This window comes from Podarcis filfolensis (assembly GCF_964270895.1).
Source record: "Podarcis filfolensis genome assembly, chromosome: 9".
Lineage (NCBI taxonomy): Eukaryota > Metazoa > Chordata > Lepidosauria > Squamata > Lacertidae > Podarcis > Podarcis filfolensis.
Genome location: NC_139610.1, coordinates 2,741,338 through 2,758,064, shown reverse-complemented (window position 1 = coordinate 2,758,064; position 16,727 = coordinate 2,741,338). Strand labels below are relative to the sequence as shown.

The 16,727-nt window shown below is 45.8% G+C and overlaps 1 protein-coding gene and 1 long non-coding RNA gene across 3 annotated transcripts in view; both read right to left on the bottom strand.

Annotated features, from left to right (window-relative positions):
• LOC310770353 overlaps positions 1-16,727 on the bottom strand; it is a 571,729-nt gene that overhangs the window by 524,115 nt on the left and 30,887 nt on the right. The gene's annotated exons all lie outside the window — the stretch shown is intronic.
• Positions 1,392-15,473, bottom strand: NECAP1 (NECAP endocytosis associated 1). Of its 2 annotated transcripts, none has more exons than XM_083630773.1 (8): positions 15,193-15,473; positions 10,657-10,757; positions 8,501-8,605; positions 7,161-7,242; positions 5,754-5,862; positions 5,475-5,661; positions 4,197-4,302; positions 1,392-3,552 (listed from the first exon to the last, which is right to left on the bottom strand). In XM_083630773.1, exons 1-8 carry the CDS (start codon positions 15,306-15,308, stop codon positions 3,486-3,488), a joined length of 873 nt encoding a protein of 290 aa, XP_083486899.1. In that variant the 5' UTR covers positions 15,309-15,473; the 3' UTR covers positions 1,392-3,485. The 2 variants fall into 2 exon arrangements, with proteins under 2 accessions (XP_083486899.1, XP_083486900.1); XM_083630774.1 differs by having other exon boundaries at positions 1,392-3,557; positions 15,193-15,461.

The following is a 16,727-nucleotide window of genomic DNA, read 5'->3' as shown; positions in this document are numbered from 1 at the left end:
CTGCATAGCAACACCTGAAGAATGCTTTAACCTCCTGCCATTTCAGATTGAGAATCCATCCAACTCAACATAGCATACAGATTAATGTTTTAAACTCTTCTCTATCATTTTCCTTCTCTCCCCCTCTCTGCGCTTACCATTACTACAGGCAAATTCATCTGACAATCCTTCCTCCTCCATAAATAAGGAGTTGAGAGAATAAAGAGCTCATCTTGAAGGTCTTGGCAGACACCGCCAACCGGGAAAGCTTACCTGCAGCCCTTGCTATGGGTAAGGTGGTGAGAGTTTGCTCTTGATGGTCTTATACTCCCTCTGAAAAAGTGGGTACACAGCTCGGTGGCACTTCTGGAGCCTTTGCTGTCGCTTGAGGCTCAGCTGGCCTTGGTGGCCTGGAGCACCTTCCATCAGCTTTAGCTGGTGACTGAGCTGTGCCCCTATCTGGACAGAGATAGCCCAACTACTGTCCCCAATGTACTGGTAATCTCTTTAGATTAAGGGACGCGGGTGGCGCTGTGGTCTAAACCACTGAGCCTCTTGGGCTTGCTGATCAAAAGGTTGGTGGTTCGAATCCCCGCAACGGGGTGAGCTCCCGTTGCTCAGTCCCAGCTGCTGCCAACCTAGCAGTTCAAAAGCACGCCAGAAAGTGCAAGTAGCTAAATAGGTACTGCTCCGGCGGGAAGGTAAACGGCGTTTCCGTGCGCTGCTCTGGTTCGCCAGAAGCGGCTCAGTCCTGCTGGCCACATGACCTGGAAAGCTGTCTGTGGACAAACGGCGGCACCCTCTGCCTGTAAAGCGAGATGAGCGCCGCAACCCGAGTCCTCTGCGACTGGATTTAACCAACGGGGTCCTTTACCTTTTAATCTCTTATATTACTGCAATGCATTATATGTAAGGGTGCCTTTGAAGATGGTTCTGAAACTACAGCTGGTGCAGAATTCAGTGGCCCGCTGAATTTTGGTGTAGAGCAAGAAAAGAGAGACTTTGAAACTCAACGGTGCACAGATGATGAACATGTTATTGCAGAATTCAGCAGCCAGGCTGCTCATCAGGGAAAGATGGTTTGAGCACATTACACTGATTCTGGTGGGACTGCACTGGCTGCCAGTTTCCAGTCCCAATTCAAAATACTGGTTTTGACCTATAAAGACTTAAATGGTTCAGGACCACAATACTTTTAAGGGTCTCCTCTATCCAAATGAACGGACCCAGGCCTTGAGATCCTCATTTGAGGTCCTTCTTCATTTGCCTACTCACTGAAGAACCAAGAGAGACTGTTTCACCACAGGGAGACACATGAATTCTTAAGAGGGTACCAGGCATGTATTAGTATCACTTGATTTACTAATACATCACTTTACACACACACACACCAAAAACACAGCCACCCCCAATTTTATCCTTGATTTTAATTGCTAATATTGAACCAGTACATCTTATGCTTTATATACATATAGATGAAATGTTACTTCAGTTTCTGCCAATACATAGTATATTATCTTGATAATAACAACTTAAAAAAAAACAATGGAGGGAGAGGCTCCTGATTAGTCTCTTCAAGATATTACCAAATACTTGAGGTCTGAACAGAGTTACTGAAATGATAAGACCTGCTACAGATATGGAATATTCGGCCAAATTCGAGAATTCTTCGGCTGGCTTATATGATAGCACAAGGAAAGGAACTTGAAAACAGTTTATAACCAGCAGTGATACAAGAGAAAGCTGAAGAAGCAGATAAGCTTCGGGTGTGTCTCAGTGAGCGAGATGAATATCTGGGTATTTAATGAATGGAAAGCCTTAAAAAGCAGACCTCCATCCCCCAAATCCCACAAGTGAAGTAGCTAGAAATCAGAGACAAGATGTGCATACAACTTTACAAAACTCCTTAGAAGACTTTGCTTCTCAATTACTAACTATCAGAATTTCTGTAAGCTATTCTGGTATCAAAGAATTCAGAAAAGAGTTTGCAAGGACATGATCAAAGGAGAAAACATCAGGATACTTGTTCAGAAGTTCCCCGATTCAACTACGCCCACCTAGAAGCACCAAACCACAGGGTCACAGAGGACACCAATTGTGTCTACATACAAAGCCTCTAGCTGATATTACAGGACAGTGACTACTGCCTATTGGCAGAACAAGAAGAAACCACTGTGAAACTTACAAATCTAGTGTTCGGTAATGAAGTGCATCTTGCTGCTAGAAGGTCAAGCAAAGCAGGTGCTTTAAAAGTTATTTCCAGCCAATAGAGTGAAGGGAGGGGGCTGCACAGCCACCAAAGTAGCTGGTGGGACAAAAGGAACTACAAAATAAGGAGCTTTGTACAGGATGTGCAGCGAGGAAGAGACTCTGCCCAAGATAACTTCATGATCCACTAATATTTGCTGGGGAAGAGACTATCACGATATAACAAGGTAAATCACACTGGCCAAAAAGTACAATTTCAGAACCTGAAATTCATTTTTTGGAAGTCTGTGCAGAGACCCCTCTGCTGCTTTGGCCAATCTGGTGACAGCAGCCTGCCATTGGCAACAAACTATGGGTTAAGTGCCTAGACTTCTTTCACATTAACCAACACAATGAAAGTGCAGAAGTTCCACCAAACTTGAGTGAGAATCGGCACCGAGCTGCCTTGCCCAGGGACAGGATTTCCAGAAGACACCGAGCTCCTCCTCCTCCTACCAACTGGTGAGCAGGCAGCTCTGCTCTTGTTCCCAGTAAGGATGGAAACAGGAGAAAGCCTTGCCATGCTAGCGCCGTTTCCACACATTTCCAGTTTTAAAGACGCCAACTGTCTTTAGTGCTTTGGGGTGGGGGGAGGGGAGTTGAGGGATTTGTGGGACCCTAACGGCAGGGCTGCAACACAGGCAGGTTTGCACAGAACCCCGTCATCCCTCCCCTACTACAGATTTGACGGGAGAAGGAACATTTGAGGAAGGATTACATTAATTCCATCATAAAGATGCTACGACAAAGCAGCCTGTCCCAGGTAACTCCAGGGTGGCTTCTTCAAGAATGGCTTTTCTTTTCCTTCTTGGTTGAAATGTACAAATTAGTGTCAGTTACACGGTTAGGGTGATTAGCAGTCAGCCTGCAAATCAACCTGCCCCAGCTAAGGTCACTGCTGCTGCTGTGGAAGCTGGGAGAAGAAAAGGGGAACCGAGCCTACCTAGAAAAGCCAAGTCTGTGCAATCTTCTCCCATTTCACACAGTGTCAGCTTAATTCTCCCTCAAAGAGGCAGCCACTAAGCAGGCAGGTATTATTTATAGAAGCCAGTCAGGGCCTCCACTCTTCTGAAGTGACCACAGAGCACGCCTCTGCAGTTCTGTTGCACGAGAGAAAAACTGAACAAATCAATGCAAATGGGAAACATTAACAAAAAGAGGAAGATTGTCCAGAAGTCAAGTTTTGACTGAAGAGCCAAGGACATCAGCTCACTCCCCTGCCACTTCAGGCGCCTTGAGTCTCTGTCATTGGTCCATTCCTACGTCACCAACTCAGATTCTTTCAGAATTGGACCCAATTGGGTGCCTGGGGCGATTGGCTGGGAACTGTGCTGGGGAGAAGAAAGGAAGAGCAGTGTTAATGAGGAAAGTGGCAGCCTCTGGTGCTGGTTCAAGGGGCTGCTCTGGCCTCCAGGGCTCTGCCCCCCCCTCGACTTCTGCCTCTCCCTCAGCAGCTGCTCCAATCCAAGGGAATGGTTGGCAAAGGAGGAGGCAAAGTTGCATTCCTAGGTCCAGGCTGCTTTAGGAAGAGGCATACAGTGGTATCCAATTGAGTTTTACTCCAAGCAGTCCCACTGAAATGAATGGACAGGGCTAAGGCCACTAATTTATATGGGTCTACTCTGAGTAAAACTTAGTTGAATGCCATCCATTAAATTCCAACAGAAACCTGTAGCACCCATGTGCCCAAAGGGAGGAGGCTGGTTAGTTAGCTGACCTGGTTGTCTCTTAGTCTAGGAAGCAGTGAAATTGCCTTATTGTTTATTAAAGCTCTACAGTTTCTACTTAAGATTTTTTTAGAAGCTGGATTGCTTGCCAGTGTTTGTTAAATATATATCAGAGCAAGTAGATCTGGCTTTAACACTTCCAGAAGTGTCCTTCAGTTGCCTTGTAACCCATCTCTGGCATGTGCACCTCTCATGATCTCCCTGGGCTAATTCCCCCCCCCCCCCCGTTTTCACAAGGGTTACCTGGACGCAGTGTTGAAGTCTCCCCAGAGGTCTGTGGTGGCTGGGACCACAGCAGGTGCAGGCACCTTTGAAACAGGAGGTGTTAAATCGAAGTCTAGCAGGATATCTGGGAGTCAAAAGAGGGTAATGCTTATTTATTAAACTTCTATAAAAGAACCTGCACAGGACTCCTATTGTGGTCTTTTTCCTAGCTCCTGATGAGGGCCATATATGGGAATGTAAATTGCCTCAATTCTCAGTAACCTGAGTGGAGAAAGAGCAATAACCACACACACCCAACCTAACAACACTTTGGTTGGCAATTTGTTTGGGGGGGGGGGGAATCTAGCATTGCTATTATGAGGAAAAATACTGTCACTTCTTGGGGCAACATCTAAAAAGGCACACAGGAACAGTGCACCACTGTGAAGGGGGACAACATCTGCTAGCAGCCAGACAAGGCTTTGCCTCTCATTTCCTGGTGCATATAGAAGGTTTGCTTTTCTCCAGCTTTTACATGATGATCCAACATCCCATAGATCAAGTCTCTTGGCCCTCAGTAGCTGGTGATGATGTAAGGAGCAAGGTATTCAGAGAAACTGCAACTGCATCTATCTAGGAGCTGTAGCTCAGTGGCGTTGATTCTCAGGTAGGACTAGGAAAGGCCCCTGCTTGGACCCAAGAAAAATCATTGTCAATCAGCAGAGACAATATTGAGCTACATAAACATTGGCGTAAAGGGCCTTCCTACGATTACCTCCAAAGGACAGATATTCCAAGCAGAAATCAGAGAGGACACTATGGAGTAGTGAAATTTCCATAAGGCGGCAGGAATTTTAAGAGTCACACAATTACACACCTTTTTAAAAAAAATCATTTACTACACTCTCAAAGTAGTTTACGTCCTGGTTCCCGAGCAGTCTTCCATCCAAACAGCTTACAATATCTGCTTTGATTAAGACACAGTATTGCACTAAGTGCATTCAGACCATTCACTGGGTCTCCCCCCCTTCCCCGAATATAAACCAGCATCTTTCTTCCACATTAGCTCTGTTGGATATGGCTTTTTAAAAGGACACTTTGTAGAAATGACTACTCTCCACTCCAGAGACCCAGACCTACCCATATCCTAGATCTGTGACCCATGTTATTTGATAGCAATCTTGCATCTGCCACCGACTGTACACACAGCAGGGAGTTACAACCAATTCTGGCTTCTTGGAACGTGTATTTGTATGATACGGCCAGGTGAGGAAATGTGCTTGCTACATGCACCTTTACAAACTATGTGGCAGTTACCTGCGTTGCCCACATTGCTGGATTTCAGCACCGGCGGCGGTGTAACATGATTGGAAATAGCAGTTGAGGAAGGAGGTGGCACGGGAGGAGGTACAATTTTGCCCCCAGGAGGTGGCGGGAGCAGGCTTAGTCCCCCTGACCCAGCTGGACGTGGCTTGGCTGACCCACTTTTCTTCGTTGGCATGTTCTGTGAAGAGAGAGACAGTATCAAGGCACACAACTCACACTAGCAGCAGCTTACCAGAGCACGTCAAGAAATAAGACCTATGAGATCCTCACCCCAATGTTCAATTTAATTGTCTGTCCTTCCTTAAACCCTAGGTCAAGCTTGGGACGGCTGTCAATTTCCTGGGACTCCTTGGAGATTTCCGTCTCTTGTTTCACCCACCTACATTGTGGAGTGGGCAACAAAGACAAACAAATTAACAAAAGAGGAGGAAAGATTAATTGCAGAGATGAGGAAAAATGATTGCAAGGAAAAGCCCAACAAGGATTCTCTAGTAAGTACTCTGGCACTTTGGTTTCCTGCCCCATGAGTACTTGCCACTCCTTCAAATATGTTCCTATTTTACAGACGTCTGCATCACATTTCCCCCCCCCCCCCAAAAGAGTACAGGGATGGTTTACTTAAGTTTGCTTTGTTTAATCCACACAATCCTATGCTTGGGTTAAGCCCACTTTCAGGTCCAACATTCTAAGCTGTACACTTTACAAGTTCTTCATGCTAAAGAAGCCAGCTAATCCTAACAACCTCAACTAATACATTCGTCTGAATGGCGTCTGAATTTTTAATCAGGATACAAGAGTGTCAAGAGGCAAAGCAAAGTTCTGCTACTAGTATATTGTTGATAGATAATGAGGCGTCTGACTGAGCCTGCCCAGGGAAGGTGCTTCTGGAAGGACCAAGTAAAGTATCTTATTTCCTAAAGACTGTAGGGGCTGAGATCAGAAGGTCTGTATGAGAGAAGATGCTCCAGCAAATATAAAAGGGCCAAGTTATTCAGTGACCTGAACTGGGCCCTGCAGCACACCAGAAGCCATGGCAGGATCAGCAATAGTTTAGTTTAATATATTCCTGGGGACCCACCTCAAATGGGTAGCTAAATTTTATGCTACTGAAGATTCCACCAGTCTTAAAGGGTAGTCTCAATAGAGGATATTAGGCAATCTGAAAAGCAACAAGGCGGCAGAAAAGGTACCATCAAATGTTCTACTGGTGCTCAGCAGCTTCGACACTTTCTGTTAGCTCCTACTTAGCTTTCCAAGAAGGAAAGTGTCCTTCTTGAAGTGTGACTCTCTACAGTATCCCAGGGCCAAGGCCACAACTCAGTAGCAGATCACATGCTTTAAATGTGACAACTGTATGCAAGTCTTGGCATCTCTGGTTAAAATGGAGGGCTGGAAAAGAGTCTCTCTGCCCTAAATCCTTGAAGGGGACTGTGCTGCAAGTCACAGTAGACCAGAATCTCTCAATCTTGGGTCCCTAGATATTGTTGGACTAAAACTCCCATCATTCCTAGCCAGTCAAGGATGATGATTGTCACTCAAGAACATCTGGGGAGCCAAGGCTGAGAAACAATGCAGTAGACAATAACAAACTGGATGGACCAGTCCTCAGGACTCAAATGTTCAGTGGGAAAGAAGTTACCAGAGAATCAAAGTCCCAGGGCACAGCGGAAAACTTACTTGAAGTGATCCTGCAAGGAAACATTGAAGTCAAACGCATCTCCCCGGTCTCCAAAGCCAATGCCAATGAAAGCGCTTCGCCCTGACAAGGGAGGTGGAGAAACCAGTCAGCAGAAGGGATGAGGACAAAGGTTCAGACCACTCATCCTTGCTACTAGACTGTCTTGGGAGAATCAGGCATGAGGGGGCACAGCAACACATCACCAGCATTTGCAAATATATTTGAAGCTACAGGCTGCCTTTTGCTAAGTTCTCCTTTCAATGGGATCCCTTTTATCATGCCTCAATTTACAGCCTTAATATATTAAGCCAGAGAATTTCAACACAGACAAATTTGAGGGTTCTCCATGTAGCAAGGAATTAACATCTGTACAAATATAAGAGGGACACCTAGCTTGCCGGTACTACATGTGAGAAGAATCTAGAGGGTCTTAGTAGACCACAAGCATAATGCATCAAAAGTGTGATGGAGCAGCAAAAAAAGCTAATGCTATTCTAGGCTGTATCAACAGAAGTATACTGTCCAGATCAAGGGAGGTAACAGTGCCACTCTTTCCTGCCTTGTTCAAACCACAACTGGAATACTGTGTCCAGTTTTGGGCTCCACAATTTAAGAAGGATATTGACAAGCTAAAACATTTGCAGAGGAGGGTGACCAAGATGATTGGGGGTCTTATGAAGAACGGTTGAGGGAGCTGGGCATTGTAAGAGGAGCTTGAGAGGCGATGAGAGCCATCTTCAAATATCTAAATAATGTCACATGGAAGATGCAGCATGCTTGTTTTCTCCTGCTCTGGAGGGGAGGACCCGAACCAATGGCTTCAAGTTAAAAGAAAGGAGATTCTGACCAAACATCAGGAATAATTTTCTGATGGTAAGAGCTCTTTGACAGTGGAATGGACTTCCTCAGAAGGTTGCGGACTCTCCTTCTTTGGAGGTTTTAAAGCAGAATTTGGGTGATCGTCTGTTATGGATGCTTTAGCTGAGATTCCTGCATTGCAGGGGGTTGGACTAGATGACCCTCAGGGTCCCTTCCAACTCTACAATTCTATGATTGTAAGAATAGTCATTTTGGATCATGCTTCCTAGGTGGCAACAGAACAGAAGGGAGCCTTAGGCCTAGGTTTGTTGGGCCCTATACAGTAGCTCAGGACTTGCCAACCTGGTGCCCTCCAGGTGCTATTGGAGCATAACTCCTATAAGCTCCAGTCAATGGTCAGGGTGATGTAGAACTGTTGTAGGGGGGCAGCAGATTGTTGTGCTCCTACTCCCAAGAACTACTTCATCATTCAGCCACACCACAGTTCAATTAAGGAGTAATAAACCCTTAATTCTCTCACCATTCCCATCCTGAATCCGGATGACAAAGTACCGACTGGAATCAGTCACAGTCTCCACAGCAATGCCAGGATATTGATCTATTGGAGCCTGAGCAAAAAGCTCCCCTAAGGATACAGAAGAAGAGACCACTTTCAAGACCCAAACAGATTTATCACTACAAGCAAACTAGAGACACTATATTCTTTGTTCAAAGGAACAACCAACTTATTCAGCATCAAACACCATGAAGCAGTCTTTATCATTTTCATAAAAATCAAAGAGTACAACACAGTAAATTGCTGCATTGTCAGTCACACAGTATCTGAAAACTTCCAAACATTTTGAGTTTGCTTTCAAATCATAATCTATCCAACACCAGTTACACTAGCTTTTACTGCTAAACCTTAGCTCACAAATTATATATTGCAAATAAATTTTAATTCTGCTCAGTGTGTGCATTTCAGTAAGCCCATTTACTAATAGTCTTCTAGTATCATGGGTTCACCATTTGCTTGGTTAATATACTATATTTTTCCATGTATAACACGCCCCCATGTATAAGACGACCGCTATTTTTGGGAGCCTAAAATGAGGAAATAAAAAAATTAAGTTGTTGAGCTATTTTTGGCAAATTGCAAAAACAGTTGTTGAGCTGAGCTACTGAGCTGTATAAAACAACCCCCAATTTATCACTAAAAAATTTCAGAAAAAAGGGTCTTATACATGGAAAAATACGGTACTTCACTCTCAAAATGATTATGAAAATCAACACATGTAGATTTTGCTTAAGTCAGAGCTTTAATGCTTGCAGTATCTCATTTTCAAGAAACAATTCCTGGCATACCTGAACTGGTGCGGTACCTTGATGTTCATCAACAATTTGCAAACAATAAAAAACGTTACATATTTGAGAAAAATGCTACATTCTCTGCCACCTTGAATTACAACATGGATTCTAATGGCATCTTCTTCAACTCTGATTTAACATGAGTAACAAAGTGATACAATTGTGCATAAAAACTGTGCCAAGATATGGATGTTAATGACTGATCTTGCTTTTGGGTGACAGTCAAGTAGGTTTTCCTCAGAGCAGACCAACTGAAATTAATAAACCCAGCTTAGCCATGTGGATTCATGTTAATGGGTCCACTCTGAGTAAGACTGAGTTGACTATCACTTAGCCTGTAGCTGATCATCATCTCTGTTTGTTTCACTTACATCTGTTTTGGTTACAATTGTAATATGCCCAAGTGTGCACACTGCAATCATAACTAGCACAGCTAAGGATACAAAAGCCCCATGGATAATCTAAATTAACATACAACAGAGGGCTTAACACCACAGGGCAGGCGTGGAGAACCTTTGGCTCTCCAGGTGAACTACAATTCTCATCTGCCCTGGCTACTGGCCAGGCTAAGGCTTGCCAAGGCAGATGGATCTTGTAGATCAGCATATTTAGAGGGCTCAAAGGTTCCCCAACACTGCCACAGAGGCTGGGGGGGGGGGGAATACAACAGAACAGAGTGATAAGCAGCAACAAAAATTTAGGCCAGAAAATTTTCATAAGACAAAGGTAACTCCTCCAAGGAGAAGGGAACATGTTTTGATGAAAACACACTATCAGTAATATCGCCTTCCCGTATGTAATTCTGTCTAACGTACACATTGTTGCAAAGCAATCACACACACACGCCGAATAAACTTTAGCCAATGAATGCATTCCTATGTATACTTTTCCCTGGTATATGCATTTTTGTACACATTACTTGGCTAGAAAGCTGCTCTGCAAAATTTGGAGAAGTGCAACCAGCAACCACAGAGCCGTTATGTATTGACACACTTTTCCACAGATTTAGTATGTAGGCAAACCTCCCCACACTAATCATGTGGCAAGTTGACTGTCTGTATTCCCCACAACATCTTTAAGAGCAGAACTAATCTGAAGCAACACCAAGTGAGGCGCTACATAAAAAACCATGCAGGGCAATATCACCTACAGGAGTGAAGACAAAGGAAAATGACGCTGAACTGGATATGTACACACTGACAGAAATTAAGCGGAGCAGTCTCATGACAAAGAAGTCTGAGAAGTATTTGAATCCACCCCAACCAGAGTACAGAACCTGGGCAACCACGACTTCAGGACTACATAATGCCCACCCTGTGATTTCCTCACCTGAAACTTTGTCCTCTAGTTTTATATATGCAACTTTGCCTTTAGAGGTAATGCGGAGGCGTCCTGTCCAGTCCGGCTGGTCCAGTTTCCAGTCAGAAGCCCTGCAGGGTAAACAAACAGGGAGATATTCGCTGAGAAGAAACCCCCGCCAGCCGCCCACGCCCTGTGGGCTTCCCCTGCTGATTTCACCACAATCCTGGGTCACGGCAGATTTAGCTTAACCTCCCTTGCGGCCAAGGGCACAAGGCGCTAACTCACAAGCAGCATTTTTGTCTTTAGATGCTCCAGGACAGAATGCGGCCACGGAGTATCCCACCTTGTTCCTTCACCATCAATATTATCCTGCTTCTCAGCCTGCTGCTGAACAGAATTCATAATTAGGATGAAAGCTATTCTGATTTTTATTAGACGTTGTTTGAGGCTACTCTTATTTCAATAGGAACTAACTGCACCATCACCAACACAACGTTTATACAGGAACTAAAAGCTACGTGTAGCACAAAAGGAAAAGGAGACCGACCTTGCCTGCTCAAAGTGGAATGTAGACAGAAACAAAGAAGGGGAAACACCTTGTGGAAAGATGATACTATCATAAGGACATAGGAAGAGCCAGCAGCACGTACTCACAGCGGCTGAACAGTTGCCCGTGCAAAGCCAGCAAGTGGGCACAAGAGGAGTCCTCTCCCCTGCAGTGGTTTCCAGCAACTGGGACTCAGAATCATTGCTGCCTCCAACTGTGGAGGCAGAGCAGAGCCATCCTGGCCAGGAGCCAGAGACAGCCCACTCCTTCATCCTCTTTTAAAGCCACCCAAGCTAGTGGCAGTGACTGCCTTCTGTGGGAGCGAGTGCCATAGTTTAACTATGCGCTATGTGAAGAAGTATCACAAGAAAGTGTTGCGACTAACCTCAGATCCCCACTCAGCGGGCGACTAGCATCTCAGTGGGCCAGGCTAGCATCTCTCTGGCTAATCCAACTCACTGATATTTATCTGTGGGACCACCATGACTCACATGAGCCCACACCTGCCAAGATCAAAGGTGGCCATACAACACGTTCTATCTATAGAGAAAAGGTGGAGGAGGTCCCGCATGGGGTCCTTCTGTATGGCGACATCAATTATGTGGAATTCCTGTAGGCTCACCCTTCTAGATCTAAGAGGTATTAAGAGCGTATTGGCATGCTTTGATGTTTTATTGGTATTTTGATCATGAGCTACTTGGGTTGGGCTGTACATTTTAACAGCGAAGTGGTGGCGCTGTGGTCTAAACCACTGAGCCTCGTGGGCTTGCCGATCGGAGGGTTGGAGGTTTGAATCTGCTTTACAGTGGTGAGCTCCCACTGCTCTGTCCCAGCTTCTGCCAGCCTAGCAGTTCGAAAGCATACCAGTGCAAGTAGATAAATAGTTACTGCTGCGGCGGGAAGATAAACGGCATTTCTGTGCACTCTGGCTTCTGTCACAGTGTTGCGTTGCGCCAGAAGTGGTTTAGTCATGCTGGCCACATGACCCAGAAAGCTGTCTGTGGACAAACACCAGATCCTTCGGCCTGAAGCGAGATGAGCACCACATGACATAGTCACCTTTGAATGGATTTAACCATCCAGGGGTCCTTTACCTTTTACCTACCTACATTTTAACAGTATTTTTTCCACATAATGAGGTCAATATGTCCCAGAGACAAATCTACAGAGAATCCGAAGTTGTTGTTGTTGTTGTTTAAACTACCCCATCCATCTGGCTGGGTTTCCCCAGCCACTCTGGGCGGCTCCCAACAGAATATTAAAAACACGATAAAATATCAAATATTAAAAACTTCCCTAAACATGTGAGACAGTGTGAAACAGTCTCTTCACAGATACAACTGTGGCCTTCCCAGAAAAATTTCTCTGAATACACACTTTCAAACCACTTCCAGGAGTCTGTGACATCTGAAGAGGAACTGAGCCACCCACCAGACTCATCTTAAACAGTCAGTCCTCAAAAGCATTGAAAAAATGCTCAACTGCTGAGCTGACCTTTGAAAAGCTTTCAAATCTAACAAGGTTCTTCTGTAGGCAACAGCTTTCAAAAAAGAAACATCAGCTAGCATATTCTCCTGTGTGACCAGGCAGGATTCCTTATCATCTGGATGCTCAGGGTTTCCTGAGGAGGTTGTGAAATTGGCTCAGTAGGCAGATGCAGACTTCAAAACTTTTACAAGCAACAGCAGAGGGGTGGAACTTTTTGGAAATAGTGCAAATGTGCAATTCTCACTTTCTGGTGAAAACTCAACTTTCTTTACTGATCATGAAAATGTATATAACCTGGCATTTAGAATTGGGTATTTGATATATCTATGAGATTTAAAATCAGTAATACATTTGTGTGTCCCCCCAAAAAAATTTTTTTACAAATATATCAGTGTTAGAGATGGGATCCTAAAGGGTATCTGAGTTTTAGACCACTGGAAAGGCAAGGACTGTGGGTAGGGGCAGGGATGATGTTTGAAAGTGATACCAACCAAAATGTAATCAACTAAACAATGTTTTATTTTGAAGTGTGATCCAGTCATTGAAATGTTTTCATTGCTTTTCATTTAGTGGATATATATTATTTGTATTTTAACTTATTGAACACTGCTTTGGTAGGTTTTGACCGTGAAGCTGTTTATAAATCTGCAAATAAAAAAAGTACTGGGGATCAGAAACAGAACACTGACCTCTCCAGTTTTGTGCAGAAAAAGAGTACTGTATATTGAAAGAAAAGGCCCAGGAAATAAACACAGCTATAATGTAATTAAGAAGTAGCGTAAGTAATTGTGAGCGAGCGCCATTGAAATAACTGGGAATTGCATGTAAGAGTAAGTGCAGAGTGGGTAACAGTACAGACAGTTAGCTATCCTGGCCCCAAATGTATTTACATCCTGGTCTATATCAGTAAATGGCATATCCTTGAGAATACTACTAACATGACTCGCTTTTATTTTCCCCCAATTACCCTGGAGGATTCACAGTTCCTGATTCTGAACTTCTACTATGGGATTCATTCCAGAGGCATTTCAGCCCTGAATTTGGGGAGATGCAGAGCCTAATGGAAGCCACGCTAATGGAAATCAATGACTCCTCTGATTGTTCTGTTCCTTGAACAAGTAACTGGGCTCCAAACCATTTTAAACTAACAGCGTGTGCCTACGCAGGGAGATGTCAGCAGAAAAACAAGTGTAATTGCTTAGCAGTTATCCACATTCCCTTCCTCTCTGCTCATCTAACCAGCGTGGTCAGCGCTGATGCACAATCTGGAAGATAATCCAGCTCCCTTTGTGACTGTTAGTGACAAGAGGAAAAGGGGAAGAGTGGATTTGTCACTAATGAGAACCGGGATAGGATGACTCAGAGAACACACGTACTGCAAAGGAACAGAGATGGGGGAAGGGGAAAGAGAAGGGAAGAGAGGATTACAGAAGAAAATGATGTTCCAGAAGCCAACACCAGCAGAAATCCACCTGTGCAGCTAAACACTGAACAGTGGAGCAGCAAGTCTGAGGAAGCGACGCTCTCCATTTTAACATCCCTGTGGGAATGACACACACAGAGACCCAGCAGATGTCACACAACTCCCTTTTGCGCTCCTACAAGGGGGGGAAACGCAACAGAGGAAAGGTTGCCTGTCAGATGAAGGCTGGTGAGGGGCAAACCAAGGGAAATCCATGCAGCAGAGCTTCTCCTGAACTGGGAAGAATTCAACCCCAGATTGATCTACGACAGGCCTTTCAATTTAAAAACATTAATAACAATGTGTTTGTCTGATTTTAATGTTTACTGATTTTACAGGTCTTTAAAAAATATAAATGCATTTATATAAATGCACACTATTTTAATGTCAGCCTCTCTGGTGTCATTAAAAGAATGAGTTAAGCGTCATTTAAAAGCAGGGCATGTAAAGTGTGGAACGCGGGCAGAGGATCAGAGGAACAAAAAAAGGCCGCTACATCTCCAAGGAAGGTTTAGCAAGGGAGGCAGAGGCGGAGTACTAAGGACAGCAGGTGCAGGCGAGAAGAAATGGATCACGACCGCCTTACGTAAGAGGCTCCCCCAGAAGTTGCATTGGGTCGCCATTTACTCCCTGAGTAAATGGACCACTGCCACTTAGAGAAGTCTGCAGAGAACGCTGTGCAGTTGCTGCTCCTACTGTCATGGTTGCTATTAACGTAAAATGAGGAGGAAAATTAAAGTGTGTTTTTTAAAAATAAAATAAAAACCCTCAAATGAATTCCAACCTCAGCCACCCTGCAAGCTCTAATCGCCGTCTCCTCGTTCCCACTGGGTAATAACTCTCTCTCTCTCTGTATGTCTCATATAGATACAGATAAATAGGCGGACAGGTGCGCTGAATGAATGCCGACCAGAACAACCACCCCCTGCCAGGGAGGGCGCCTGACCCTCAGCTCCGCGGGGAAAGAGCCGCGTGTGAACCCGTGCGCCCTCAGACGCGTGTGCCCGAGGGGAGCATTTCGCGGCCCGCCTCCCCCTCCCGCCCGGCCCCGGCCCGCCTCTCCTGCCTGTATCCCCGGTTCGAGGCCCTCGGCGGGATCCTGTAGACGCTGATGTCGGGCTTCACGCACAGCACCGACTCGTACTCCACCTCGGGCGCCGCCGCCGCCGCCGCCGCCGCCATCCTCGCGACTCTGGGACGCGGAGCCGGAGGGAGGGAGGGAGGGAGGGAAGGCGGCCGGCAGCCCCGCGCGCTTCCAGCGCCGCCTTTGATTGGGGCAGCGGCGCGGGCGAGGGGACGCGGCCTATCACGTTCGCCGAAGCCCTGGCGGGCGCCATCTTAACCCCTGGCGCACTCTTACGCAACCAGGCCGGCCATATTGCGCAGTCACGACCCGCCGAGGGCGCCATCTTGGATTTCTGGGCGGGGGGGGGGGGGAGGTTCGGCCGCCTCGCGGCGTAGACTTATCAAGGGGTAGAGTCGCATAAGTCGCCAACTCCCGGGTTCTTTAAAGATCTTTTCCCCGCCTCGGGGAGATGTTCCAGACAGACAGACAGACAGAACTGCACCCATTCGGCAGACCACCCCCCTTCCAGCTCGGCTCGCGCTCAGCGCCACGTCGTCCGCTGCTTTAGAGCTGCCACTCGGGACGCAGCACTTGATGGAAAGCGGAGCGCGGTCTCCCCAGCTCGGGCTGCCGCAATGGATCCCTTTCCGCCTTTAAGGAGCCGCCAGACTCGCCGTTGTTTCCAGCTGAGAGGCGTCTCAGGCGGGTTGCTCTGCAGGCGACATTTCCCGAGCTCCTCTGAATTGCACTGTTTACAAACCACGCAATATTGAGATAAGAAGCTGTATTGGCATTTAAAAAAAAGCTTTACAACTTTTTTAAAACCCCACACATTTTTTCACCCGAGAAAGCCTGGCTTCTTTTTGCTGCTGCCTTTTGCTTTGGAGAGGGCGCGTTGCGATTCAGTCACAATTGTGTGTTTAAAATCCTGGGTATGTGTATATGCCCCTCTCTCTCTTTTTTATTTTTTTACAAGGGAGAGGGCGAAAGGAACCAAAAAGCTCTGCCTTCAGTCCCTTGTATGCGTTTCTCTATTTTCTTATCTCTGTGTCTTTCTACTCGGCGGCGGCGATTAAGTTGGGCTGCTGAAGTCGCGCAGGGAGCCATCTTTCGCCCTGGCAGCAAAGTTTGGGCTCATAGAGATAAACAGCTTAGAACGAACCCCCCAGCTGGGAAAGGCTGGACCAGTTTTTTAAGTTTTCCCGAGACGAAACTGAGAAACTGAAATAATGAAGTTCAAGATTTTAGCCTGGCTGTGATTGTTCTCCCTGAGCCCCCCAACCTCTTACCCGCCACAACCCCCTCAGCACACGACGCGTGCCACTCTTGGGCAGTCGGGCGTATTTCTTTAAAAACGTTTAATTACATCACCATCATATTATTTCTACCCACCCCAATATAAAGCTAGCATTAGAAATCGGAAGGATTCCTTTTTCTTTGCTGCCGGCTGGATTTTCATCAGAAAAACCTCACTTCAGAAGGAACCTGAGAGTTTCACCCCCAGAGTTTCTGTCTCTAACAGAGTATTATTGCTT

Coding starts and splice junctions, on each gene's coding strand:
- NECAP1 (XM_083630773.1), bottom strand. CDS start 15,308: ATGGCGGCGGCGGCGGCGGCGGCGGCGCCCGAGGTGGAGTACGAGTCG. Junction 8,606..10,656: donor ACTAGAGGACAAAGTTTCAG/GTGAGGAAATCA, acceptor CTGTATCCTTAG/GGGAGCTTTTTGCTCAGGCT. Junction 4,303..5,474: donor CAGCAATGTGGGCAACGCAG/GTAACTGCCACA, acceptor TTTGACTCCCAG/ATATCCTGCTAGACTTCGAT.